Below are 26270 nucleotides of genomic sequence, written 5' to 3' on the forward strand. Positions count from 1 at the left end.
CCTCCCAGCTGGCTCCTATATCAGGCTCCACAGTGTGACTTTCTGCCCTTCCTCCACACCACCATCACACAGCCCAGAAGAGGAGGCAGATGGGACCCTGCTATGCTAGCTCCTGCTTTTGAGGGCAGTGTGTGTGCTGTCCCCACCTCTTCCGACCCTATGTGCTCCCCACTTGAACCCTCACTCCCATGGATTTCCTCATCCTGGTGTCACCTCTCCCTCCTTCCCAGATCTGGTGACTCAGAAAGAACAAATAGATTTGGGGGCCCAGTGCAACCTTTTAATTCCAAGCAGAGTCCCCCTCCCACAGCATTATCACACACACACACAGTGGAAAGGGATGCCAGAGTCTGGGCAGGTACCAAACCCAGCCCCAGGCAAAAATATATATATAATTATATACACATATGTTTCTGTAGAGAAGAAAAGCTGGGAGTGTGATTAAAGTAGGGCAGAGAGTTAGGAGAGAAAGCAGCTGGGGGGGTGCCCCAATAAATTACATTCTTTAGACAGCGTGGTGGGGGATGCGTGGGAATGGACGGGACCTGCTAGCCAGGACACTCAGCCTGGCCTCTTGATCCCATCCAAGGAGCCTGAAGGCCTGGGTTCTGCCCGGGACCTGGGTGCTAGAAGTCTAGCGGACTTTGCCTGCAGGCTGACGGCGGGCTGAGGTTCTGCAACATCTCCACTCTAAGCCAAGGCTTCTGGGGAAGCCACAGGGCTGGAGCAAGAGGCTCTGAAGCTTAGGGGTCACAAGGAGAGGACAAGGTGAGCTGGAGGGCAGGGTGGCCTCCTTGTTAGAGGCTGAGTTCAAGCCTGCTCCTGCTAAGAGTCAGAGAAGCCAGAGGCCCAGGTGTAGGGGAAGCTGTCCAAGGTGAGGTGAGGAGGCGTGCTTGGGTGCACACAGCATCCTGGGGCTCTCCCTGCCTGCCTGGCTGCTTCCCACCCTCACCTGCCTCCTAGCAGGTCCGAGGGTCCTACCCACCCGTTTGGTCAAGACAGCCAACATGCCTGACCACTAATGCTGCCTCGTTTCTCCTCACTCTCTTGTGGGGACCTTCATGTGGGGTTGGGGTGGGGAGAGGGTGCAAACATTAACTCTGTGTGTGCTGGAGTCCAGACTGGGTTTGCCCTGTGCAGTGAGGACCAGGGATGAGGGAAGGAGGCCCCCCCCCCTAGCTCATTATGGGGAAGCAAGTTCATGTCCTACAACCCCAGCACTGCAGAGGTCTTGGTTCCTCCTCACCTGGGGAATGGAGCCAACCCTACCTCCACCCCACCTCCCTGCTCCCCCAAGGGATGATGCTTTGGGGTCTAGTGACCCCAGCTCCAGAGCCCTGAAGCAGCAGGGGACAGGGTCAGTCAAGGAGTGGGAGGGGTGGTCAGAAGAGAGAGGCCTTTTTCTTGAGTTCATTCCTCTTCCACAGGGCCAGCTTGCTAAACTCTTCAGGAGACATGGAAAATACTCTTGAGAAGTCCTCCGCAGACAGATGCCTCTGTAGAGAGGACACGCAGGGGCAGCTTAGGAACAGGGGTGCAGGGTGGGGCTGGCCAAATGACTAAGGGAGCACTCAAAGAGGCCCCCGGTTCTCCCCATCAGGCAGGGGAAGGCACCCCATTAGTGGCACCTAAGCCCACCCCACACATTTCCTCCGCATACCTCAAGCCTCATCCGATCCACACCTGGAGGCAGTTTGGTTCTCCCCTTATTGGTCACCACCAGCATTTCGTAGGGATAGATCTGGACAGGGAGGGGAAGGGGCAGTCTTAGGCTCGTAGAGTTTCCTGTCAGTGTAACCCTTCAATTCCCTGGGCCCCTTATCAGCCTGTAGGGGCCCTCAGGGCTCATGCCATTTTTGCCAGCCATGTCCCCCAACTTCCCTGCTGCCCCTCCCATCATCGACCCCTTAGTGCATTCACTTCCCTGGCTTCTCCCCCCGGCTGGCTGGCCCACCCCCACTGTAGATGGTTCTGTCCCCGGCCCACCACCCCTGACTCTGCCCCTGCCCCTCACCTTCTGCTCCAGCACACAGGGCAGGGAGTTCCCCCGGTCCATCCTCCCCCTCTGGCCCTCTCCGTTCTGGGGAGACCAAAGCCGCAGTGAGCCAGAGTGGGGCAGGGAGACCTCCCCAGCCTTACCCTGGGCTTCTCGAGTCCTTACCAGGCCTCTGTGGCCCCACACCCCCCTCCCCCAATGCTGCCTGTCACTCATCCATGGCTTCTGCTGCTCCATGTGTTCCCCTCCAGGAGGCACTCACCTGCAGGCCTGTGGGAGAGAAGAGTCATTGTCTGGAGGTAGCTCAAAGGTCAGCAGGCCTCCAAGCCTGCCAGCTCAGCCTCCCCAACCTCCAGCCACAGCCCAGCCCACATCACAGACGCGGGGCTGCCCTGGGGCCTGCTGAGGCCCCTTTCTTTCCCTGCTCGCCTGGTATTGGATGGCCCTGCCTCTCACCTGGGCTTCCAGTCTCACTCCCAGAGGGGCTGAAGTCTGTGGACTGTAGCTAGAAAGGACATGAAGGGATCAGAAGGAAGCTAGAGGATTCCACACTGTTCCCCCTCACTTTAAGGGTCTCCTGTGCCCTCAGGATGCCCAAGTAGCTCAGTCCCTCAGAGGTGCCCAAAGACACACTCTTCCCTGGCAGGCGCTGATCTCTGGTCTGGGACCTTACCCGGCTCAGAGTGGTCCTGCCATAGGCGGGGAGAGAAGATGACTTTGATGTTCCTGCATGCAGGGCTGGAAGAGAGCAAGAGGCCTGGTCGGTGCCTTTGGACAGCCATTCCTGAGAGGGCTGCCTCCCTGGCCTCCCCTGCCAGAGGCAGGGCCGTGAAGGGCAGACCTGGGGGGCCCGGGGAGCCCCTGTTGGCTTTTGGCTCTTGCCCATTACCTTCAGCAAGCGGCACTGTGCTGGCAGCTCTGGGCTGTCTCTCTAAACAAACACACATCTGGACGAAATGCCCAAGTGTTAAAACTGATAGTTGGCCAGTGACAGTCAGATGATGAGGCTCACCGTCATAAGATGAAACTCTGGACTACAGAAATATATCTGAAATTTCGTCAAAATGACGGACGGAATCATAATTTACAATTAGCAATGCTAGTAATCACATTTCAGATGTATGACGTTATCATACAGAAACGATCATTTCCTCAGCGCCATCAACTGCTAGACTGTGGCAGCAGTATACTAGCACAGAAGTCTGTATACACCATGTTTGTGGGGCGCCTGGCCGCCTCAGTGGGTGGAGCATGCGACTCTCGACCTCAGGGTCATGAGTTCGAGCCCCATGCTGGGTGTAGAGATCACTTAAAAATATCTAGAGAGGGACTTCACGTGTGCAAGATCAGATATCACTTTGAACTTACACATTTCATAGGATCACTAGGCGTTCTATCTCTACATATTGTTGGTTTTCAGTAACAGGTTTTCCTAAAGAGAACTTTGTACCTAAGATTCTTAGTTTGCCCAGATCTCAAAACTCTTTCATGTCAAAATGCTAGAAATCATCGGCAATCTATGGCAATCATTTTGATTAACATTTTTTTAAAGTGTATGTATTTATTTATGTAAGTAATCTTTACACCCAATGTGGGGCTTGAACTCACGACCCCAATATTAAGAGTCACGTGCTCCTCTGACTGAGCCAGACATGTGTCCTGATAAACAATTTGTTTGAAGGTTCAGCCTTGACAGATTCAAAATTATAAGGAATTGTCTTCTTAAAACATTCTTTTAAGGGGCACCTAGATGGCTCAGTGGTTGAACATCCGACTTCGACTCAGGTCATGACCTCACAGTTTGTGAATTCAAGCCCCCATCAGGCTCTATGCTGACACCTCAGAGGCTGGAGCCTGCTTTGGACTCTGTGTCTCCCTCTCTCTGTCTCTCTCTATGCCCCTCCCCTGCTCACGCTCTGTGTCTCTGTCTCTCAAAAATTAAGAACCGTTAAAAAATTTTTTTTAAATACTTCTTACTTTTGTATAGGAAATTATCTGTTTCTACAATGATCATTCACTATTGAAGCATTTCATTTCTGTGATAAGTATACATTTATATTTCAAATGAATGATAGAATTTCAACCTACAAAGCATATCAGAAGATTTTCACTTGGAATTATTTTTAGAATGCTCATTTACGTTTGAAAGTGACCATTTCAACACTACCATCAAGTCAGAATGACATGCCTGTTCACAATTCTGAAACTGTTGAGGCTGATTAGCTATGACAGTAACGTAAGCAGTCAAGCAGTCATGTGATCACTGGTCACATAGGAGTTCAGGGATGCCAAACATGATGGTGTGGTAGATATCTGGCCATTCAACTCTGCAAGGCCAAAATGGAAGTTAAAGAGCTAATTTTGACTGAATAGCAAATTCTGGTAGAACATGAAAATTGAATCCAACCTTTGGGACATCTCTCTATCTGCTTCTTTCTTCTGGCCTTCACTATTCTACATTCTCTAAAAAGGCCTTACTGTAACTCTTCCCAATCCTACTGTTCCTTGCCTTTGCTCGCACACTGTCCTGTGTCCACAATGCCCTTCTCCCCCACTCACTCTTTCGCTTCAAGACCTAGTTACCCTCCTCCCCGACCCTCCAGCCCCAGGCCCAGTCACAATCCTCTCGAAGCACTCACTGTGTGCCTCTCATGTCACCACAACACCTCCCCAAACTGCACTGACCGTAATTCTCATGTCAGCTTCCCCATGGACCGGGAGCTACTGAAGGACAGGACTATATTTTCGACTCTTTATAATCCCCAATGTCTAGCATATGTTGAACACACAATAAGTGTTTGATAAGTTAAACAAAATTTGCTAATTCTGCTTTAGTCTTATTCCATGACTGGTATTCTTGCCCTAAGGAGAACACGAGTGCCTTGAGCCAGTGACACGATCTTTTGTCCCTTACACTGCAGGAGCACAGAGCTGGGCATATGATAAACAAACTCAGACTCCGATTCTGGCCTCAAGGTCTGGCCAGGTGATTCGGAGCCCCCCCACCCCATGACACTCACAGGTATGAAAGGGTGTCCGGTCAGGCAGAGAGCGAGTTTTCCTCCGGATAGGCAATGACTTTTCCATCTCTTCTTTCAAGATCATCTTTCCCAAGTTGGAAGTAACCTGGAGAAGGAGAAAGGAAGATGGGTCCAAGACTTCTACCCTCATTTCTCATCTCCAAAAGGTTCAGAGCTGGGTATCTGCAGGCAGGACTGGGGACTGGTTTCCGAGTGGCTCGGTGATGCCCTGGAGCCTGTGGGGCCTGTCACTGTCTGATGCACTGCCACACTGGGTTTGGCCACCCTGGAGAGCAAGGAATCAGCGCAGCTCAGTGTAACTGTATCCTAGTGGCTTCTGCATCCCAGAGCACAAGTCCGTGCCACCGTCAGTGACCTTTCCAGGACCCCCAACACCCTTTCTCCTGCTCTGGAGACCAGTGGCCTGCTCTCTCCTTGCTCCTCTTCCCGTGAACTTAGTCTACTGAAGCCTAGCACTGTGAGGGGGCACCCTTTTCTTTCCTTTTCACCCTAAATTAACTAGTGTTTCCCAAAAGCAGCACAAGGTCCTGGTGTCCATTCAGTAGCAGCAAGCTGAAGTCCTGGGAAGAAGGGGGGTTCCTCGTGTTCCTACAAGGATGTTCTTCAGGCATGACACCATTCAGAACAGAACAGCTAGTGAACCAGAACTTTTGTCCCCAAGAAGATATAGGCAGGGTGTCTGGGGGGTAGTGAGATGCTACCTTACTGAGTTCCTCTCTCTGACGCTCCCTGAGAGCCTTCATCTCTTCCCCAGAGTCGTCATCTTCCTCCTCTTCCTCTTCCTCTGCGCCCCTCCTCGATGCCTTCCGCTTCCTCCATTCTGTCTCTGGGGAACACAGGCAAAAGCAGGCTCATCAATCAGCCATTCGCTCAACAAGCATTTGTCAGGTGCTGGCTTTGTGCATGGCAACTGGGCTGCACCTTGAAGAGAACACTACAAATTATTTTGTAAAAAAATAAAATAAAGGTAACGTTTTCTAGCCTTGTGGTAAAGCTGAGTAGGCAATGCACACTCACATGACTTAAATTTACAGGGGACTAAGCCCTTGTCTTGCTCCTCTTTCTCTCTCCCAGAGCTCCTGTCACAGAGCTTGGGAGGCAGACTTCTGGTAAATGTCTGCTGAGTGGCCAAATGAAAGGAAAGTGAATGAAAGACTAACAAGCAGGGCCACACACACCAAGAGCCATTGGAACACAGGGAAGGGCGATGGGCTGAGAGGGCCATGAAGGACGTGGGGTGGGCGTGGGGAGAGGGTGGGTTCATGGAGCTTCAACAGCAGCTCTCGGGAGGCAGTATCCCAGGCCTCCCTTTCCCCTCTCCAACACAGTGTCCTACCCACGACGGCCAGCGACGGAGGGCATGGCCAATAGTCGGTTTCAATCTTGGCTGGCTGGTTGGGGTCAGGCGGCTGGGCTGCAGGGAACTTGGAGGACTCGATGATGAGGTCCTCGATGAGGTGCTTGCTCTGAGGGCTCCCTCCCATGGACTCTGCAGGTGAAGGTCAGGGTCAGCCCATACCCCCTGCCAGGCCACCTCGGCCTAGCCCAGCCCCTAACTCCCTCTCCTGTCCTCTTTCACACCTGTGAGACCATGGGTGTAAACACAACACACAGCAAAGAATACAGAGCAGAGGTTATATGCTGTTATGAACAGCTATTCTCCCACGGTCCCCTAGCCGGTGGCGCAAAGTGGCCCAGGTCAGTGAGGGGAACCCTCACCTCTCTGCTTGTAGATAGGTGGCTTCTTGTAGATGTTGGAATCTGGGCGGGTTGTCTCTGTGGACAGGGAGCAAGAGCAGATGAGAAGGAGGATATGCTGATGGTGGGCGAGACCAGGCCAATGAGGAGGCACAAATGGAATGGAAGAAGGCAGGAAATTCATGGGCTCCTGCCAAGAGCCAAGACAGAACTGGAGTTCCTAGAGCTGTCCCTCAGGGGATTGGGACTTTTCCCACTTTTCTAGTTGGGTGGGAGGGAAGGCACCATCCGCCTGTGGTCCTGCCATCAGGGGTTCCAGCCAATTCCATAGTGAGCATATACCCCAGAGAGTGGGGGACAGACAGTAAAAAGCTTGGGTTCCTGCAGGAAAAAGAGGTCCCAGGGAAAGGGTGCAGCCACAATGACAGTAAAGCCTACCAGGATGGTGGAAATGGGGTAGGCTGGTCCGTGGGGTCCCAGTGGCTCTTGGGGCTGAAACCTGAGAGATGGTTCCAGGGGACCGGCTCTCTGCCCACACCTGCAGAACAGAAGTGTGGTTCACTGAAGCTCCCAGGTCTCCCACCCTACCCTCTCCAACCCAGAGAGACACTGCTTCACCTGACTCCACCATCTCTATCCCCCCCACCCTAACAGCCCACAAGCCCCCAACCCCAGGGCAGAGGAAGGGTATCCAAGGACTCGACCTACTGATGATGTCTGACCCAGGGAGAAAGGGTTAAATGAGGTCCTGGGTCAGACAGACAGATGGACACAGAGCTGGTCAGCAACAGGATGAGGTCATCCCATGGGCTCTGCATATGTGTGGGGGAGGGGAGCCGGGCAAGTGTCAGGTGTGGGGCAGACTCACCTCTGGGGATGGTGGGGGGGATGTGGATTTGGGTGACAGTGAGCGCTGCGGATGGAGAGGAGGCTGGTCAGAGCCACAAGGGTAGGGGTAAATCCTCATCCCTAGAGCCCCGGAAGGGCCACTTCATCCCCCGCCCAACTCTGCACCCTTGCCTGGCCAATTTCTGAGCCACCTCTTCTCTCTCAGTCCTTGCCAGTTCCCAGAACTGGCCCTCCATCCTTCTTCATCCTAGTGCTCTCCTGGGCAGAGCCCTCTCTTTCTCTGGATGTACGAAGAAGCCATGGATCTTGGAGCAGTGTGCTTGTGCTCTGAGGGCCAATTGAAGGTGGCTCTGACCCTGTCCTCAGAGCCTAGCGCCCAGGGGAAGGGACAAGACCCACAAGCAGCCAGGATGGGGTCTGGGCTCCCAGCAGGGTAGCTCCCAGCCTGCCCCCAGCCCACAGTTCAGCCATGACACTACCCCTTTCTGGAACACGGCTTACAAAGTAGCTGCCACAAGTTCTCTCTCACACTTAAATAGCTGGTGAGGTGGGAGGGCAGATGTATTGCCTCGATTTACAGGAGGGGAAACTGAAACCATACTTTCACACAGGTCACTCAGCTAGGAATTCCAGCCTTCTCGTCCAGTGCTCCTGAGGGCTTTTGGCAAATTTGCTTTTTCTGTCCACTCACACCCTTTTCCTCCATAACCCCCCCCCGCCCCCCCTACTGGCTCTGTGAGGCTGCCATTCAAACGGCCTCCCCACTCTCTGCATGGAGCTTATCCTCCAGCCTCCGGCCTGTCTCTGCCTGCTCTCCACAAACACTGGGTTGACCATTGGTTGATTTCTGCCCACAGTTCCTTTTCTTGTTTTGGAGTCTGGCCACCAGGAAAGGAAGCGTCAGAGGGATTCCACCTCCTACCCGGTGTGGCTGGGGGAGCCCTTTCCCCCAAGTCCTGTCCAAGAGGAGCCTCCCACCCCTCACCTCCCGGCTTCTGGGAAGCTCCACATGTTCCAGGAGAGAATAGGTAAAGTGGGGCTCGTAGATCATGAGGTCAGGCCGCTCGATGTCCAGGATGGCCTTGTCCTTGGGGATGGCAGCCAAGTCCTTGTAGCCCAGCACCTGATTGTCCATCTTGGCCTGAAGGGAAATGGTGTGAATGGAACAGATGTGCCAAAAGCCTCACCTAGAATACTGGCCTTAGGAAGAAAACGGGCAGCCATCTGAGATGTCAGCTCTTAAAAGTTAATAATTCTATTATTTTAATTTTAAGAGTTTAGAGAGTCACCTTACAAAATGATAATCCTTCACCTAGCATATTGGGTACAATGAGGCAGGACCAGACCAGAGAAGGGGGGTGTGGAGAACCTTCTCTGGATTTCTGGGTTCTCTCTGCTCATCAGCCCTGGCAGGACCATCGTCAGGGAGGCTCTGGGTGAAGTGGCCCAGCAGTGTCCCCACCCCATCCCTGTCCCAGCTTGGGGGTGCTGGTGGCCGAGAAGTACTCACCACGATGCTGGAGGGAGAGCCAGGAACACTGGAGCCTCGGGAGGAGCTGACGCTCCCAGGGGAGGTAAGTGGTTGCTGGGGAGAGTGAAAGGCGGGCGGGTGGGAATGAGCGTGCGTGCCAGGGCCGGGTGCGGGCTGGCTCTCCTCCGGGCGGAGGGAGGGAAGGAGGGTGGGGCTGGGGCAGGGGAGGGCTTCCTTAGGCCTCTGGGGCCCCGAGGTGCGGTTCTGCAGGCAACCAGCAGGTGGCACCTCGACTCCCGACCTGACCCTCGGCGGGGAAGCCTGGCCCCACCCGGTGCCCAGGCCGCGCACTGCCGGGAAGGAGGGGGGGGGGGGGGGCACCTCCCGCGCACCTTCTGCAGCCGTTCCATGCAGCAGGGAGCTGGCCGGTCCGGTCACCCGCAGAGCCCCGTGCGCGAGGGTTGACGACAGGGCGTCAGGCTCTGCCCGGCTCCTGGGCGCTGCGCGCTCGGGGCCACGAGAGCAGAAAGTGCGTTCCACTGGGCTGTGGCGACCTCATCCCTCAGTGACTCTCCCGGCTGGTGACCGAGTGCCGGGCCTGGGAGGGAAGAACGTGCCAGGGAGGGCGGTGGGGCCCCGGATCTCTGGGAGCTCCGGAGAGCAGGGCGGAAGGGAGCCAGCGCCCTTCAGGGTTCAGGCTTTCCATTCGCTCAGCCCCGGGTAAGCAAGCGAGCGCGCGTGTGGACGGCAAAGCGGGAAAAGTGGAGGGACTGCACTTGTTTTTGAGCCATTGTTCTCTGGCCGGAAAGGAAATGACTGCAGGGGTCACCCGTTCCGGTGCAGCCTCACATTCCGGCTCTGTCACACCTGCCCTGCCCTGGGGCTGCAGTCCGGTTTCAAGCCCTGGTTCTCACTCCTCTCGGCCAAGGCCGTGGCCTCTCTCCCTGGCTCTGTGCTGGCGCCTGTCCTTCTCCCTACTCAATCCATTGTCCATTGTGCCCCCTGTGTCTCAAATCCCAGGCAGGTTTAACACAGAGGGACCTACTGAACCTATCAGGTGAACAGACTGGGTGGAGATGCAGTGAAACTGACTTGGCATGAAGTGGCCCTGTCATGGGCTGGGGGAGGCCTCCTGGAAAAAGGGAGGGGAGTGTGGAGGGAGACCACATTCGGTGTCCCTGTCCCTGTCCAGCAGGCAGTCTCACTTGCAGGCATTTGATAGAGTCCCCTTTGGGGTCGAGGCCACATCCCAGCTCTGCACAGCCTTCTCAGAATGCCTGTGCTGAGGCTGTCCTCTGAATTGCTACTTCTCTACAAGGCAGGGCCCCTAGCTTCAGCAGGAAGGCATCCCAGCTGGCACTGCTGCCTCTTTGTTCCTGGGGAGTTGGGTCTTGTCTGCTGCAGTAGATTATGAGTTCCCTGGGGCCACAGTCCATGTATTCCCCTTCATCCCTGATTCCCTTAGCAATCTTCCCATCCCCCCACTGCCTGTACTAGACACATAATAACCACTCAGTGAATGCCTGGCTGACTTTCCAGCCATGGTGGCCATGGGCCTTAGAGTGCAGAGAGTTGATGGCTACAGAAGGTACAGGGAAGAGGCAGCATGAACTCTGGACCAGAGTACCTGGGAGTGAGTAGACTCTGCTACTCAGCAGCTGTGTGACCTTGGGCAAGTTACTTACTCTCTCTGTACTTACATTTCTCATCTGTAAAATGGAAGACAGTCATAGTATCTATATCATGGGGTGGCTCTGCGTATTAGATAAGTTATAAAATGTGAAATGCTTAAAACATTATAAATTCTATGTGGAGTATTAACTATTATTATTTCTATTTCCCCAAGGGCTAATGAACTTTTGTGTCTTTTCTGTAGCTGTTCTTTACCACAGGGGGTAATGAAAGACTGAGGTCATTGGTGCTCCCAATCTTATCACCTGTTACTTTGTATCAGGCCATTCTTCTGCTCACCCTCTTTCCCCCACCAAAACCACCTGCTTGCTGCAAAAGCAGCCCTCACTCCCATGTCCCTGCTTTTGCGCATGCCCTTTCCACTATTCTCTGTCCCCTTCCATGTCTCCCAGAACCCACTAGTCCTTCAGGGGCCATCCTAAGCTCTGCTCCTCTGGGAGGCCTCCCCTACTATTCTAGGCCTTCTTATAACGCTTCTCAGAATTCCAGTGGGACTGAAAAAGAAACCTGCATAACTTTGCCCTTGATTATATGTTGCCTAATGCCAGAAAATGTTTTTTCACTAACCAGAATGAGTGCTAACTTCTGGAGGACAAAACAATAACAATAGATACCATTTTTTGAATGGTCATGTTAGGTACTTTGATAAGCACTTTTTTTTTAAGATTTTATTTTTAAGTAATCTCTATGCCCAGTGTGCGGCTTGAACCTACAACCCGGAGATCAAGAGTCGAGTCGCATGCTCCACCAACTGAGCCAGCCAGGTGCCTCTGATAAGGACTTTAAAAGAATGATTTTGTTTCATCCCCCCTCAACAACAAAGGTAGACCCATTTTACAGATGAGAAAACTGAGGCTCAGGTTAAAAAGTTGTCCAGAGTTGTGAGCTGAAAATGACTGTTCTTCAGCATTGGCATGATTCAAAGTGCCTGCCTAGTGCCGTGTCAGGTGCATTGTGGGGATAGACTAAAATCTGCCACATTTCTCAAGTCTTTTTTTTTTTTTTTAATTTTTTTTTTCAACATTTATTTTTGGGGGGGGGACAGAGAGAGACAGAGCATGAACGGGGGAGGGGCAGAGAGAGAGGGAGACACAGAATCGGAAACAGGCTCCAGGCTCTGAGCCATCAGCCCAGAGCCTGACGCGGGGCTCGAACTCACAGACCGCGAGATCGTGACCTGGCTGAAGTCGGACGCTTAACCGACTGCGCCACCCAGGCACCCCTCAAGTCTTTTTGAAATTCTAGAGTCAAGGCTTGTCTAAGACAGGACTCTGGCCATCAGAGTCACACTAGGTATTTGGTTCCCATGGAAAGACTCCATTCCAGAGCTTTATCCTTCTCTTGCCTTCTTAGCTCTCACTTTGTAATGCTTTTAACTAGGTGTCTGAGGATCAGAGTAAACTCTAATACATATTCAAGAGCTGTTAGTTCTTTTTCACTCCTCTCTGATCTTTACTGTGTTAAAGTAAAGCCATTGTCAAACTAACTATATACTTGGCTTAGCCTTAGAGCCAAACACTCATTCATCCATGTATCTACCCATCCTTCCATCCATCCATCCATCTATCCATCCATCCACCCACCTATCCATCCACCCACCTACCCAGTCATATATTGCTTTATCCATTCATCAAATACTTCCTGAGTACCTAATTCTTCAGTAACCACAGACAACACTCAGTGATAAGCCTTATGGAGAACAGAAAGATGAGTCAGGGGAGCCGAGCTGCCCCTCCAGAAATGAGGCATGTATGTAGATAACTTGCGCGCAAAGCAGAAAATTACATGTGCTAGATAAGATAATATAAGGAGCCATGAGAAGTCACAGGAGGCGGGATCACTCCTGCTGGGGTGTTGAGAAAGGAATAATAAAAAAGATCCCTTAGAGGAGGTATTCGAGGTAGGCCTTGAATGCCCAGTTTGAGTTCATGTAAAAACCAAAAAAATGGATTCTTGAGAGATAAAGCAGCATGAGCAAAAGTAGAGATATGGGGAGCAGCACTGGGTCTGGCTAGGGAACAGCACATATGGCTAAATTATAGAGCTCATAAGGTTGAAATATGTTTGATGCAGGAGGTCAGGGGTCAGATTATGGAGGCCTCCAACCCAGACTAGGGGATTCAGACTGTATTTTGTGGGCAAGAGGAGCCATAGAACGCTTAGAAACTTTTTTCAAACAAAGAAGTGACAGACCCAAGCAGTGCTTTGAATGTGGCTTCAGCCTGGAAGACGAACTGGACAGGAAGGGGCAGTGTGGACAAAGACCAGCCTGGAAGCTACGGCAGCAGTCAGGCAGGGGTTTGTGAGGGCCTTGACTTGGGTATGAGGCCCATGATGGAAAGGAGGCAAAAGGGAGAGATCCTAGAGGCACAATGTGCAAAACAGACTTGATCTGGAGAACCCCTGGGGGATGGGGAGGTGGCTGCCCTCAGAGACAGAAGGGGAAGCATGGAGTTCACTTTTTGAGGTTGAGGTGGGTGCAGTCGATGAGCCCATGGGAACATCCAGGAGCAACAGGAGGTTGAGGGAGGGGCAGGCTGGAAATAGAGATTTGGAAGCCATCTGACTACAGACGGTACTTTGCACATGAGGTTGTCAAAGGAGAAAAGAAGTTTAAAACCAGCATCCTGGGAAATACCAAGGGGACCAGAATAGTCACAGATGGCATGAAAGGGAGAGGTGAAACAGAATGGCCAGCTCCTTGGGGGCACGGAGTGTATCTAGTGCACAGTAAGAGTGCAATAAATATGGAGAAAAATGGTAGGCAAGTGGGGCTGAGAAAAGAAGGTCATGGAGCCAAGAGTCCCTGGCACAGAGAAGGTGGGAAGTGTTGCAGGGAGTGAAGGCTCTCTGGTTTGGTGGCCTGTGAGAGCATTTCCAGAGGAGTAGTGAGGCTCCCTTGTCAGGGCTGGCCTAGATAGCACACAGGCAAGAAGAGTGTGACAGAGGGTGGGAGAGGGTTGGAGAGTGGCTCTGGAGGAGGCCGATTGGCTGAAGGTGTTTAAAGAAAGGGAAGACCTGAACATGCTTGTAGGCATTGAAGAGGGAAGAAGGATCCCAGCAGGGGAGAGGCATGTGGTTCAGGCCCAAGTGGAGGGCTGGCTTTGGAAAGAAAACTCTAGGCTTCCCTGGAAGGAGAGGAAAGGGAAAGTTGGGTATCCACAACACAGAAGCATGTAGCCTGGGCCAGTCCCATTGGGAGGCCATTATTTTCCCAGGAAAAGTGACAGATAAGGCCATACGCAGATCTGACAGATTGGTGAGCAGAAGCTAAAGGCAGTAGAAAAGGTCTGGTGGGGAGTGTGGATGGCTGAGCTGCCAGGGAGAACTGAGAGTTTCCATGTGTTCTGAGCCTCAGGCTGAGCCTGGTGGTGGCCCTGGCACCTTCCCCTCGATCACCAGTGTGTGTGTGTGTGTGTGTGTGGCAGGGAGGTACAGGATAAGGCAATGACTGTGTATCAGAGTGGTAACTGCCCAGGCAAGAAGTGAGGGGAAGGGTACCAGACCAGCCACGTCACTGCAGTGCACAATCGCCCTGAACCCACACTCACATGTGCACAAACACTGGCCTTCAGGCATAGCCACTCAGAAACAGGATTCAAAATAATGATGTGTCTGCTCTGTTTGTTGCCCGGGCCTTTCCAGAGCTGTCCACAACCCTGCGGCAGTCCCCTGTGCTAGGTCTCATCCCCTTAGCCTCAGAGTCTCCTCTCCCTTACTCTGAGCCACATTCCTTTGAGCCTGCTTGGCAGTGCCCAGTGTGTTAGGAAACACGCTGACAAACTGATCTCTTACTCTTCCAGGGCACTACATTTTAATTTAGGGCTAGCCTTAAGAAGTGAAGTTCTTTCTGGTGAAATTTTAAGGAAAAATGCTTTGGGGTGGAGTTTCTCTCTCTCTCTCTCTCTCTCTCTCTCTCTCTCTCTCTCTCTCAGGAGAGAGAGTGAGGGAGAGGGCGAGAGGGAGGAAAGGAGGGATTTCTTGGCTTCTCTCAAATCACATTATGCAGGCAATTGCTTACTCCACCCACAAGAGGCCCCCTCCCCCAAAGCTAATTTCCTCCCAAGTCAACACCCACTCTCCCCTCCTCCAGTCCTGACCCTCTCTCCCGACCGTACACACCCTTTGTGTCTGCACATGCACATGCACATGCACCCCCTCGGTCCCAGAAACCTCCTATGAACCAGACCAAAAGGGCAGGCTGCAGCAGGAAGGGAGGGCAGGATGGAAGGGCAGGGAAAGAAAGAAAGGCGGTGGAGGCAGGCAAGCCCAGGTGGTGGAGAGGACTTCCCAGCTGCTCACTCCCATCACACACTGGGGCTCCTCATCCCTCCTTCTCCACCCCACCCTCCCCAGCCCCGCAGCATTGCCTTATCTAAGCCACCAGCCCAGCCCCACCTCACATTGCCCACCTGCGCATCTCCATGGCAACTAGAACCTCTCAGCTTTGGGCTGGGGGTGATAAGACCTCTGCACCCATCCCAGCCGGCTCCTCCTGCAAATAGGACTAGCCTGGCTGTGCCTCCCTGGACTTGTAGAAATGAAGGCTCAGCGGGCAGAACCACAGCTGGGGACCTCCAGTCCAGCCTCTGCTCATATCCTAAGCCAACCCCCGCTGGCTCTGTGCCAGTCGCTGTGCCGTGGACTTTCATAACATCCTCTTTACCCCCCACACAAGCCTTCCCCACTTAGAGATGAGGAAACTGTGGCTGAGAGGCTGACTTGCCAAAGCCACACAAATAGAAGGCAAGCTGGAATTGCTACCCAGGCCTGTCTCAGGCTAAAGCCAATGGACAGTCTTCTCAGTGGGTCTCTGAAGATCCTACTTCAATCTGAACTTGGGCCTTGGGGCTAACCTTATATAGTGCTAACCCTACATGGTAGAGCCACCCAGATTCCTGCCCGCTGGCCTGACTTGTGGACAAGGAACAGGGAGACTGGGGGACTGGGGCTTTGTGCCCCTGGGCAGGGTCAAGCCAGCCTGGGCGCGGGTAGTGCAGAGAGTAAGTGAGTTGTGAAATGAGGCAAATGAGCTGTCCAAGTGGGCTGGGGTCAGTGTGGGCAGGAACTTTGCCCCTCTCCCTTTTCTCCAGTTTCACTCACAGTGTGACTGCCTGCCTTGCCCCTTCCCTTCTCCTTCTTCACTCTCTGCTTTCCATTCCCTTTTTCTTCTCTTTCTTCATCTTTCCTCCCTTGGCTCTGTTTCCCTTTCACACTGTCCTGCTCCCAGCCCCACCCCCACAGTTACTGTGGCAACAATTCAGTGCCAGAAATAAAGGAAGGATCCAGCTAGGTCACTGGTTCCCAAAACAGCATCCCATCCTGGGGTGGAGAGGGGAAGAGTGGGCAGGAGCAGACCAGCAGTAGTCAGGGAGGCCTGAGGGTGTACGTGTGGGTGGGTGGGTGTGGGTGGTTGTGTGCACGCGTGCGCAGGGGGCACCCATGCTTGCTCCAAAAGGACGTGCAGGAAGGCCAGGAGAGGGCTCCCAGCTCTGGGCCAGCAGTTCATGGAGCATCCATCAGGCCTGTGCCTGCCCTTCTTCCCTTCTCTCCTCATCCCCATTTTTTAAGGCCTGCTTGATATGCTAGGACTAGGGTTGGTGTTCCTCTAATACCAACACTATATATATATATCACCCTCTCACACTCTGCTGAAGCATCAGGCAGGGCAGGTGGGCCCAAAATCTGGGCCCCAGCCTGAGAACCCACCTGCTCAAGGCCCTGCCCCATCTTTCGTCCTGATGACAGCAGGACTGGGCCCAGGCAGCCCCTTCCACTCCCCCCACTTCATACAAATATGCATCTTTTCATTCAGTTTCTCCTAGACTTCTCTTGTGTTGATGTATCCTTTCTCTATACCTTCCTTCTGAAGAGGCCCCTCTTTCTGTGTGCCCCCCAACTCCTCAGGTTTACTTGGTCCTCAGCATGCTTCTGCTCTGGTCTCTACTTATAGCTGGTTCTGTTGGTACCTTGTGGTGCCACTGGTACAAAGTAGATTGATAGAGCTGCGGGGAGATGCAAGGATCTTGAGTCCCAAGTTCAGCTTTCTGAATTCTGAGGGTATCCTTACTCTGATTTTACACACACACACACACACACACACACACACACACACACACGAGCCCCAAAAGAGGAATTCCTATAGACCTGCATCCCCAGGTGAACTGCCTGGCTCAGGTGTTGAACATAAGGAGAGGCCAGCAGCACTGAGGCAAGACACATGTGGACATAGCACTTTGCCCACACAGGCGAGAGCCCACACTGAAACACAGTTGCAGAACCCATGTACCCTGCTTGCAAGATCACGCCCCCACTCTCCCAGCAAGGCCCCCACACAGTGACACACAGTGCTACTGACACCCACTCCCACCCACCCACTGATCCTCTCTTGGCACCCGTTCTCCATCTTCACAACCACTCGCATCCCGTGCTGACACCCCCTCCCTGAGCTGTGCACATGTATGCCCCCCATTTACCCACTCCCTGGTGGCTTCCCTGCTCCCCATTCCCAAAGCATGACTGCCTTCCTTCTCCTACACCTGCCCCTGCTCCCCTGACTCTCAAACCCTGGCAACACAGTCCCCTGGGAGGGAAACACTAGGTGCATCTGCCCAGGGAGGGGGCTTGGCCTGCTAGGCTGGCAAGGGGTTGCCTCTGGATCCTCACAGGCCTGAATGTCTGCTCAGCCCCCAGCCTCTTCAAGCACTTCAGCAGTGGCCAGGAGTGAGCAGGGGTCAGGCCTGCAGCCACGCCCTACCACCCAACATCATTCTGCATTTGGTTCTCACCCCAGCCTGGCCAGCCAAGGGCTAGAAAGGGGCTCACCAGGTACCTCCTCCCAAGGAACACACCCCTCACCAACAGCATTCAGGTGTCTGTGTGTAGTGCTTCCCCCTCAAAACCTGCAGCACATTGGGAGCGAGGGGGGCAACCCCTTCCACTCCCCACTATTCAGCAAAGAAAGAACAGCTCCCCTGCCCACCCCAGTGCCCCCCCAATTCCATCACTTGCACTTCTGCCCAGCACAGCTAGGTGAAGGGGGCACTGGGGTGACAGCATGAACCCTCAGCCCTCTTCCTCAAATCAGGCTTGATGAGATCAAACCCAGCTAGTCCCAGGGTTTCTCCCCCTGAACAGCGGCCATAGCCGACCCCTCCTAAGGGGATCCCTGCCACCACCCAGAGCCTCACTCCCAGGCAGGGGTTGTGGCCCAAAGTGCCCAGAGAGGGGAAGAGAGATGGGAGACCCTGCCACCTACCTCTTCCCAGACAGTGTCGCCCAGATGCTCTGAGGCCCCAAGACTGGGCTGGGCAGGCACAGGCCCAGATCCCTGCGCTGTCGCTTTTTCTCCAGAGCCAAGGTAATAGGCGTCTCTTCCAGGAACCCAGCCGTGCTTTCCCAGAGCACAAATAGCAGGAAAAACCCGGCTTGGGGTAGGTGGGCGGGTGGGGGGAGCTGGCACAGGAGGGGACCTACCCTCTGAGCCCCCACCCCCTCGTCCCCACCCTGCTTCTCCACAGGCTTGCGCTTGGAGCCTGCGTCTGGCGGTCTGGCGGGCGGGCCTCTGGCTCCCCCACAGCACCCTCCCCACCTCCAGCTGATAGCGTGTGGCCGGCCTGAGGGTGTGTGTTTGTATGTGTCTGCGCTTCCACCTAGCTCAAAGCTGCAGTTCAATCCGTTTCAAACAAGAGGAGCATTAACCCGGCATCATGACGAAGCAGAATCGGAAGCAGACTCGCGAGCTGTTGGCCTTTTTCCCTTTCCCACACCCCCAACCCTGCAACATTCCATGCTCACACACTTTCATACACACACACACACACACACACACACACAGCCCCTCAAGCCTCCTCATAAACAGAATTTGAGTTGGGGTGGGGGCAGAGGGGGCTCTACTGATAACTGAGAGATGACAACACCTTTTTCTCCCAGCACCTGTATCTCCTACTCCTTGCCTAAGAGCAGCAATGGAGGCCTCTGGGGTCCTGCCTCCCTGGGGTGCTAAAGGGCATAGATTCTCAGTGGTAGGGAGAGGGCAAAGATGCCGGAATTGGTCACTCAAGGAAGGCTTAACCCCCTCCTGGTGAGGGACGAATGGGAAGATCTGAAAAACCAGGTCCTCAGCACAAGAGACTGGGTTGGCCCTTAGATTACCAGAATCCCCTGGCAACTGTGAGAAGGACTCCATCTCTCACTGGGTCAGCTTCATCAAAAGGGAATTTCCGGCCAGGTGATGCCCAGGTCCCAGCACAGAACTACAGGATGTGCCCTCCCTGTCTGGGAAAACCTTCACAAGTCCAGGACCCTGTCATTGGCCTGTTGGTTCTCTGTGGGCACAGAGCAGAGCGTGGTTCATCTTTGACCCTTGGGGGGCAGGGGAGGGAACTCAGCCGGCTGGCCCTGGCCATGGCCCCAGCAGTCTCTCCACCTCACAGCAGACTTGCCTACCTAGGCAGCCCTTGCTGTTGCCCTGGTAACCACTGCCCACAGCCGGTCAGCTGATGGTATGAGCTGTCCTTCGGGAAATCTAGAATCTGGGGAGGGGGCTCTGGGGTATCTGAATGGAAAATCACAGGGGGAGGGTCTTGAGGGGGACAGGTGAGAGTGTGCTCCAGACCTCTTGCTCAAGGAAAAGAGGACAGGAGGGGACAGGTAGGGACAGTAAGGGAGGGATGTCTGGGTTAGTGAAAGATAGAGAAGAATGAATTTCAAAGGATGGGCTCCAGAAAGAATGGAGAAATGAAGAAGGCAGGCAGCTGAGTGACTGAGGAAGGGTAGAAGGAATTCAGCTGCTGGGGAGTGGCTAGGGAGAGGGCCCTGTGGAAAGGAATGAGAAAGCCTGGGGGTGAGAAAAGAAACATCTAACCATGAAAAAAAAGGTCAGGACAAGATGCAGGAGGGGGTGTACCTTTGATGTGGCAGGAGGGGCTACAGCCTCGGAGGAGGGGGAATCAGGCCTTTCTGGGTAAACTGCCAGCCTCAGACAGTGTCTCTGCTTCCCTCCCTTCAAGCCCACCCTTAGTGCCCTGGCCCTGCTGCCAACCCTCCAGGAGACCAAGCACCAGGTGCTTTTCCACCTCAGCCCTTTAGGACCCCTGATTTTCCCCACTACCACGGTTCCTGTCCTGCTCCCACTTGCCCCCCACCAGACAACGCCACCCCAGGAGATTTGTCTTCCGGTGCAAGGGTGACCAGAGGTAGGGCTGGAATGAGCTGGTGCGGGGAAGGACAGCTGTGGACAGGGGCCTGGAATGAGGTAGCTCATGAGAAATGGGTAGGAGTCTCTGTGGCCTGGGAGGAAGGGAGCATTCTCGTCTGTGAAACAAGGCCCTTCTCGGATAGAGTGGGGGAATCCAGGGGAAAGGGCAAGGGGAGGGGGAAGGGAGGGCTCTCCGGTACCTTCAGGGGCCTGGGGCGTGGGGCAGGAGCACGGCAGCTTCCTCGGTGACATACACCTCCATCCCTCGGCGCATCTCCTCTCCGCCTCCCGTTGCCAAGACAACCTGCCGGCTCAGCCGCGGCGGCAGCAGGGAGGGGGGAGGAGGCGGCTGTGACTCCTACTGCCTCTTCAGTGATGGAGGGAGGCGGCCTGAGGTCTGCCTCGGTGCTGAGGTGGGGGTGGGGTAGCTGCAGGGGCCAGGGCTCCCACTGAGTCTCCCCTCCCCATTTCCATAAGGCTCTGGGGTTGGCTCCCAGTATGGCCTCAGGACAGCTCTAATTCAGGGCCATACAGCAGGCCGAACTTGCAAAGGGAGGCAGCACTGGGCAGCATCCTCCATTCCAGAAAGCTTGGTGTGCAGCTGGGGAACAGTGATAGGAACAGGGAGGGATGACCTATGTTAAAGGGTCAGAGGGTGGCTTCCAGCAGGAAGGCTGGGGTGGACACAGGGCTTCGGGCCCAGAAGTCTGCCCCGCATCTGACCTCGGCTATCTCTGAGCATCTCCTCCTCTCATTCCCCTTGACCAAGAGGAGAATCAGAGTCTTCCAATCCTGTAAGGCCCATTCTCACTGCCCCCGACTCTACAGGAATGTCCTTCCACAGGGTGGGAGAGCCACCTTGGGCAGGAACAGTCTGCCACCAGCCAGCCCTGGAACCAAGGGGACTGCAGAGTTAGGGCTCCCTCTGTCGACCTGAGGCGTGGTAGCTGTCAAGGTCATTCCTTACTGAGAGGGATCCTGGTGTGTGTGTGCGTGTGTGTGTGTGTGTGTGTGTGTGTGTGTGTGTGTATTGGTGTTCACAGGGAGGGCACAACCAGGCCAGGAGACCCTTCTGTTGTCTGCCTCTGCTGCACCTCCACTTCCTCTATTGTCCTACAGTGAGACTTGCTCTGTCACCAGTGGCTTCCTCCTGGGAAGGCCCTAGACTCCTCAAGACCAGTAGACCATCCCCCCTCCCAGTGCTTGCCTCTCTCCCCTTCAGGCTGGGATAAGAGGGGAGGTAAAATCTTTCCGCTAGAGCCAGGCAGCACTGAACACCAGTGCCTACTGTCCAGGCCCCAGGGTAGGCTTCCTGGGTACCACTTGGCCATACCCAGCTACTAAGGGGACTAGCATACCTTTAAGTTCAGGAGTGCCTTGAGGCCTTGAGGATGGCCCCTTTCGTCCACAACAAGGGCTGGGGCTCCTGCCCCTCTCAGGCAGGCAGTCCCAGGCCCCAGTCAACTAGTTCTTGGCTCCTTTCTGCAGCAAGATCACTGGTGCCAGATGTCCCAGCTGGACTTCGGCCCTGCCGCCAGCCCCCTCACCAAGGCCTGTGCAACAGGCTTCTCTGTACTCTCTCTGTCTCACTCCATTGCCCCTTGCCCCGCCCCATGCACCAGCCTGCTGGGGCTGGGAGCACCAGGGACTCTCCCCCTGTGCTATCTAAACATTAACTCCTGGAGAGGCTAATGAGGGCACCTGGGCACCTAAGGAGAAGGGCAAGGTGATGAAGAACTGGGCCAAAGGAATAAAGGGAAAGATGAGGGCCTGGAAATGACACTTTCTCCAAAGAGTTTAGAAGTCACACACACACCCCACCTCTATGCACTGGACCCTCTGTCTCAGGGACCCCAGAGCCTTAGTTCACAGCATGCTGCCACCAGACCAGTCTCTCTCCCAACCTCCAACCCCACAATTGCATGGTCACTCTCCTTCTCAAAGCCTCTGCCACACAAAACTTGACATCATGTAACCCAATCATTTCCTGCCACTTCTCCAGGCAAACTTGCAATTTTATCCAAACCCAGGGACTGCTCACCTTCCCCTGAACACTCCTCACATTTTCCTATCTCAAAAACTTTTTTCTTTTCTTTTTAATGTTTATTCATTTATTTATTTTGAGAGGGGAGGGGCAGAGAGAGAGGGAGAGAAAGAGAATTCCAAGCAGACTTTGGGCCGCCAGTGCAGAGCCTGACTCAGGGCCCGAATTCTGGAACCGAACCGTGCGATCATGACTTGAGCTGAAATCAAGAGTCCAACGCTTAACCACTTAACCGACTAAGCCACCCCAGGAGCCCCTCAAAACCTTTTTTCTCATGCTGTTTTCCCTCTTAAATTTTTCCCTTACATATCTTCTCTGCTAACTGAAATCCTGCTCATTCTTAAAGATCATGCAAACTCCAGCCTTTCCCAGTGTCCCAGCCCCACGTACTCTCCCACCCTGGAGAACCCTCCCTGCTTGGCCACAAGCAGAGAACATCCCACTCAGGTGATGAAGACCGGCAAGAACCTAGACTGTAATGCTCACTAGCTGCAACTGTAGATGAGTTAATATCTCTGAGTCTCAGCTTGTGCACACATTATATGGGAATACCCCCTGAATAAGGGGTTACATGTAAGCACATCTCCAGAGTTCTGTGCACATTAGTGTCCTTATTCCCAATAGCTCCTGTTTCCTTTTTCCCTCTTTTGGGATGTACCAAATGCCACTTTGCTATCTTAGGTATAAGAGAGATTTCCAAAAGTTCCAAAATTTCCAAAAGTGGGTTTATCCCCCCACCTATATTTCAAGTGTCTTGAGATCTTGACCGGGGATGACATAATATCTTGTCCATCTTTTTGGTCAGTTGAAGGGCTAGCACAGTGCTTGTACACTGTAGGGGATAAATAAGTATTTGGATAACTGCTTAGGACCCCTCCCCACCCAAGTCCACCTAAGGATGGAGGGTGGAGGCAGGATTCTGGTTCTCATTCTGCCTCCATCTTGAGGGACTGCAGGGCTCAGAGCCAATGACTTCTTTCTGGACCTTCAGTCGATTTAATTCCCTCAACAAATACTTATTCTGTGTAACATACTGCACTGGGTACTATGAGGGAGGCAAAGACCTACGACTTCTACATCTGAGACACTTGCTTTGTAGCACAACCATTACACAAGCACAAATAAGTACAGTTCCAGAAAACTGTGATATAGGCCATAAGGGAAGGGCAAGTCGGCAGCCAGAGACACGTGTGTCACCAGAGACTGCCACTAGCCCCAGAGGGGAGGAAAGTCTATGGAGCAGAGGAGACAGCAGCGTGCAAGCATTCTGGAGAAAGGTGTGCTGGGCAGTGGGAACCTCAGGAACAGAGCCAGGCACAGGGTGCTGGTTGGCTATTAACCAGAGCTCCTGGAACTCCCCAGAGGGGACTTGTAGGGACAGGGCTGGGAAGGGAGGCTGAGCAGGATTGTACAGGAGTTTTGAAAACCACGCTAAGGAGTCTGCTAGTGATCAGGTAACACTGGCAGAGCTGTGGTTTAGGGTTGGGTAGGGCCAGGGAACAAACTGTGTGATGTCCTGGAGGAGGTGGGGGTGTCAGGAGGCAGAGACATGACTTTGAAAGCTGCTGTAGTAACTGAGACAGACCCCAGTGAGGCCTGGCAGTGGTGCAGTTCCCAAGTGTGGGAGAGAAAGCAATGGTGTGCAAGGTAGTGACAGCTGACATGTTGCATTGCTAGGAGAGACTCAGCAGGAAGAACAAGGAGAGAAGAGAAAGGCAGAAATCTTAGGGAATGTTTCTCTAAAGAGGAGCCAGGAAGAGTAGGGTCCCAGTGAGAGAATGAAGAAGGAGGAAAGAGCTTCAAAAAGGTGTGTGTGGGGGCAGGGGAGGAGGTCCTTCAAAGAGTCCAGGGATATGAGGCTGAGGACAGCCAGGTCTGAAGCCAAGGAGGTCACTGGCCACTGAAAGTATGAGGGACAGGGCTCAACAGAGTGATTTAAATAGTAGCCTGCTTGTGAGGACTAGAAAGTAAGTGGATGTCCCCCTCTGCTCCATCTGGCTGTTGGAGGACAGCACAGAGGAGGGGAGATCAATATGCAGGCTATTCTTAGCTGGAGGTCTTGGTAATCCTAACCAACACAGGATCTGAGGCACCTGCCGCCTGCCTCCCTCCACTTTGTCACATCCTCCCTGAGATGGATGTGCTCATCTTGCCCTAAGTCTTCCCCCACACTGCCCACCCCCACCCACACACTTGCTTAGAACCTTCCGGCACACAGAAGCAGCCAGGGGTAGTCTGTGGTCCTCTGGGAAGTCTTCTCCCCCTACCCCCCTTTCCACATGTTAAATCCCTTGAGACCCCATTATCAGATCTATTCCTTTGGCTTCTTCCTTTTAGCACCTTTGAACTCACCCCCAGACCAGATGGAATCAGCTGGAATAGATTTCACTAGATATGACAAAGCCCCCTAGGTATGGAGCCTGGACTTGGCAGAGGCACTAAAAGGTGTGGGGAGAAGGTTTAGAGAGCCAAGCCAGAGACCCAAGACTTGCCAGGCTTGGTGCTTGGGGCAGGGCAAGGCACTCAGGGATGGCACAGGCCTCCAGAGCTGCCTTCCTCCCTCACTCCTCCCTGTCTCAGGCCCTCCCCACCAGGTCTCACCTCAAAAAGCAAGAAAGGAAACAGTGAGGGCTTTCTGGAGCCGGCCCCCAGAGGCCGTCTGTGCTGGGGAGGTCAAAGAGAGGGAGGGAGGGGCCGGAGAAAGGCAGAGAAGAAAGCAGAGGCAAGACAAAGGGCCCAGTCCACCTTTGAAGCTGTCTCTAACCCGAGCCAGGGAGGGTGGGGTGGGTCTGAGAGCCGGGCTGGGGGGAGGCAGTCTAGAGTTTTAAAGAATGTCTCAAATTCCTGCGGAAATCAGAGGGATTGTAAGAGCTCCCCCTCCCCAACACACCTCCTTCTCAGCCCCCTGCCCCTGCCCCCCAAGTCCAGACCTCCACACCTGGGGGCCCCAACCCTTTGTCCTCAGGTAATTGCTGGGCGTTGCCTCTGTGTTTAAAATCCCATTGAACTCGCCAGTTATCAGCTGTGGCTCCGGACCACCCTCCCTACACCGCCCCCCTCCCAGAAAACGACCCCCAACACGTCTCCCGCAGTCTTCACCAGGATTAAGGCTCTTTGTGATTAGAAGGGGGGAGAGAAAAAAGCAACCTGGTGCAAAGCAATTATGACAAGCTGGAGGGAGAATGTCTGTCCTGGGGCCTGAGAGACCTCCCTCTTGGCTGTTGCCTTCTAAATTGCCCAGAGCTGGGGGCGTCAGACCTCTCTAGTCCTCACCAAAGGAGAGGCGGGGGGGACCCCTGGCCCCCACCGCCTTGGACGGCTGCTTCACTCACCTCCCATTATGACTAAACCAGGCTCCTCCCTAATTGCCTATTCGGTCCTTATTTTTGGGCCATTTTTGGGAGAAGTGGGGAGAAGGGATGTCTCTCATCCTTTTCCCTCTCTCTCCGTAATATTTCCCTCCAACAATTTCCCAGAAAGAAGAGGAAGGAGAAACTGAGGCTGGGGGGGGGGTGGTCCATCAACGGAAGAGCGGGCTTGCGCGGGGAGACGTGCTGGAAGGGCCTCCCCCTCAACAAGATTACACGCCGGCGAAAAGGAGGAAAGAGGCGGGTTTTATGGCTCTTAGTTCCACTTCCCTAAAGCACACCTGGAGGCGTCTGGGAAAGCCCACCCGAGAAGCTCCGGCTGGGGGTGGGAGCGCCCTCCCCCCTCCCTCCCGCCGCGGCCACCCCTCCCCCCGGGGCCGCGCGGCCCAGCCCGCCGCCTCTAATTGCATCTTCCCCTCAGGTGTGGCCCCCGCCTCCGCCCCCCGCAGGGGCCTGGGGAACAAGGGGACGCATTCTCGCCCGCTCTCCCCCTTCCGCTCGGCTGAGCCCTCCTCCCCCATCCCCCCTCCTCACCGGAAAAAAGCAATCTGGCTACCGGCGAAGAGGCTGCAGAGTCCGCGGGCCGCCCGGGCGCCGCGCCTGCCCGCTCCTCCGCGGGCGCTCGGGCCTGCTGCCCCGGCCCCGGCCGCTCGCCGGCCCCAGGGTTGGGTTTGGTTCGCCCCAACAGGTAGCACGGGACGCGCAGTGCCAGCCAGGAAACCGGAGCCCGCGCGGAGGGAGGGGCGCGCCCGCCGGTCCCGGGGCCTGCGCCCGCCCCGGGCCGCCGGCCTCGCGTGGGGCGGAGGTGCGGGGCCTTCCTGGGCCACCCACACCCCGCTTTCCCTCCAGGCGGCACTGCCCGCCGCCCCCCACGCGCGCGCGCGCGCTGCCCCTCCACCTGCTGGGCCACGC

General features: G+C 54.5%; 1 protein-coding gene across 12 annotated transcripts; it reads right to left on the reverse strand.

Moving 5' to 3' along the window:
• Positions 1 to 258: 258 nt before the first annotated feature.
• DMTN (dematin actin binding protein) lies at positions 259 to 26198 on the reverse strand. Of its 12 annotated transcripts, none has more exons than XM_045457825.1 (16): positions 25893 to 26198; positions 9448 to 9653; positions 9095 to 9169; positions 8570 to 8725; positions 7604 to 7648; positions 7174 to 7273; positions 6757 to 6813; positions 6374 to 6526; positions 5739 to 5863; positions 5017 to 5122; positions 2670 to 2734; positions 2453 to 2501; positions 2259 to 2266; positions 2015 to 2080; positions 1661 to 1741; positions 259 to 1496 (listed from the first exon to the last, which is right to left on the reverse strand). In XM_045457825.1, the coding sequence occupies exons 2-16, from the start codon at positions 9463 to 9465 to the stop codon at positions 1383 to 1385; spliced, it is 1218 nt and encodes a 405-aa protein (XP_045313781.1). In that variant the 5' UTR covers positions 9466 to 9653; positions 25893 to 26198; the 3' UTR covers positions 259 to 1382. The 12 variants fall into 12 exon arrangements, with proteins under 12 accessions (XP_045313781.1, XP_045313770.1, XP_045313777.1 ...); XM_045457814.1 differs by lacking the exon at positions 25893 to 26198 and adding an exon at positions 20147 to 20276; XM_045457821.1 differs by lacking the exon at positions 25893 to 26198 and adding an exon at positions 18006 to 18253.
• Positions 26199 to 26270: the final 72 nt, after the last annotated feature.

Source organism: Leopardus geoffroyi, chromosome B1 (genome assembly GCF_018350155.1).
Source record: "Leopardus geoffroyi isolate Oge1 chromosome B1, O.geoffroyi_Oge1_pat1.0, whole genome shotgun sequence".
In the NCBI taxonomy this organism is placed as follows: domain Eukaryota; kingdom Metazoa; phylum Chordata; class Mammalia; order Carnivora; family Felidae; genus Leopardus; species Leopardus geoffroyi.

Excerpts from the sequence above, each read along its gene's own strand:
- DMTN (XM_045457825.1), bottom strand. Across the intron at positions 5,123-5,738 it reads AGAGAGAGGAACTCAGTAAG|GTTACTTCCAACTTGGGAAA; the intron begins GTAGCATCTCAC and ends CTCCTTCTCCAG. Across the intron at positions 1,742-2,014 it reads CCTGTGTGCTGGAGCAGAAG|ATCTATCCCTACGAAATGCT; the intron begins GTGAGGGGCAGG and ends CTCCCTGTCCAG.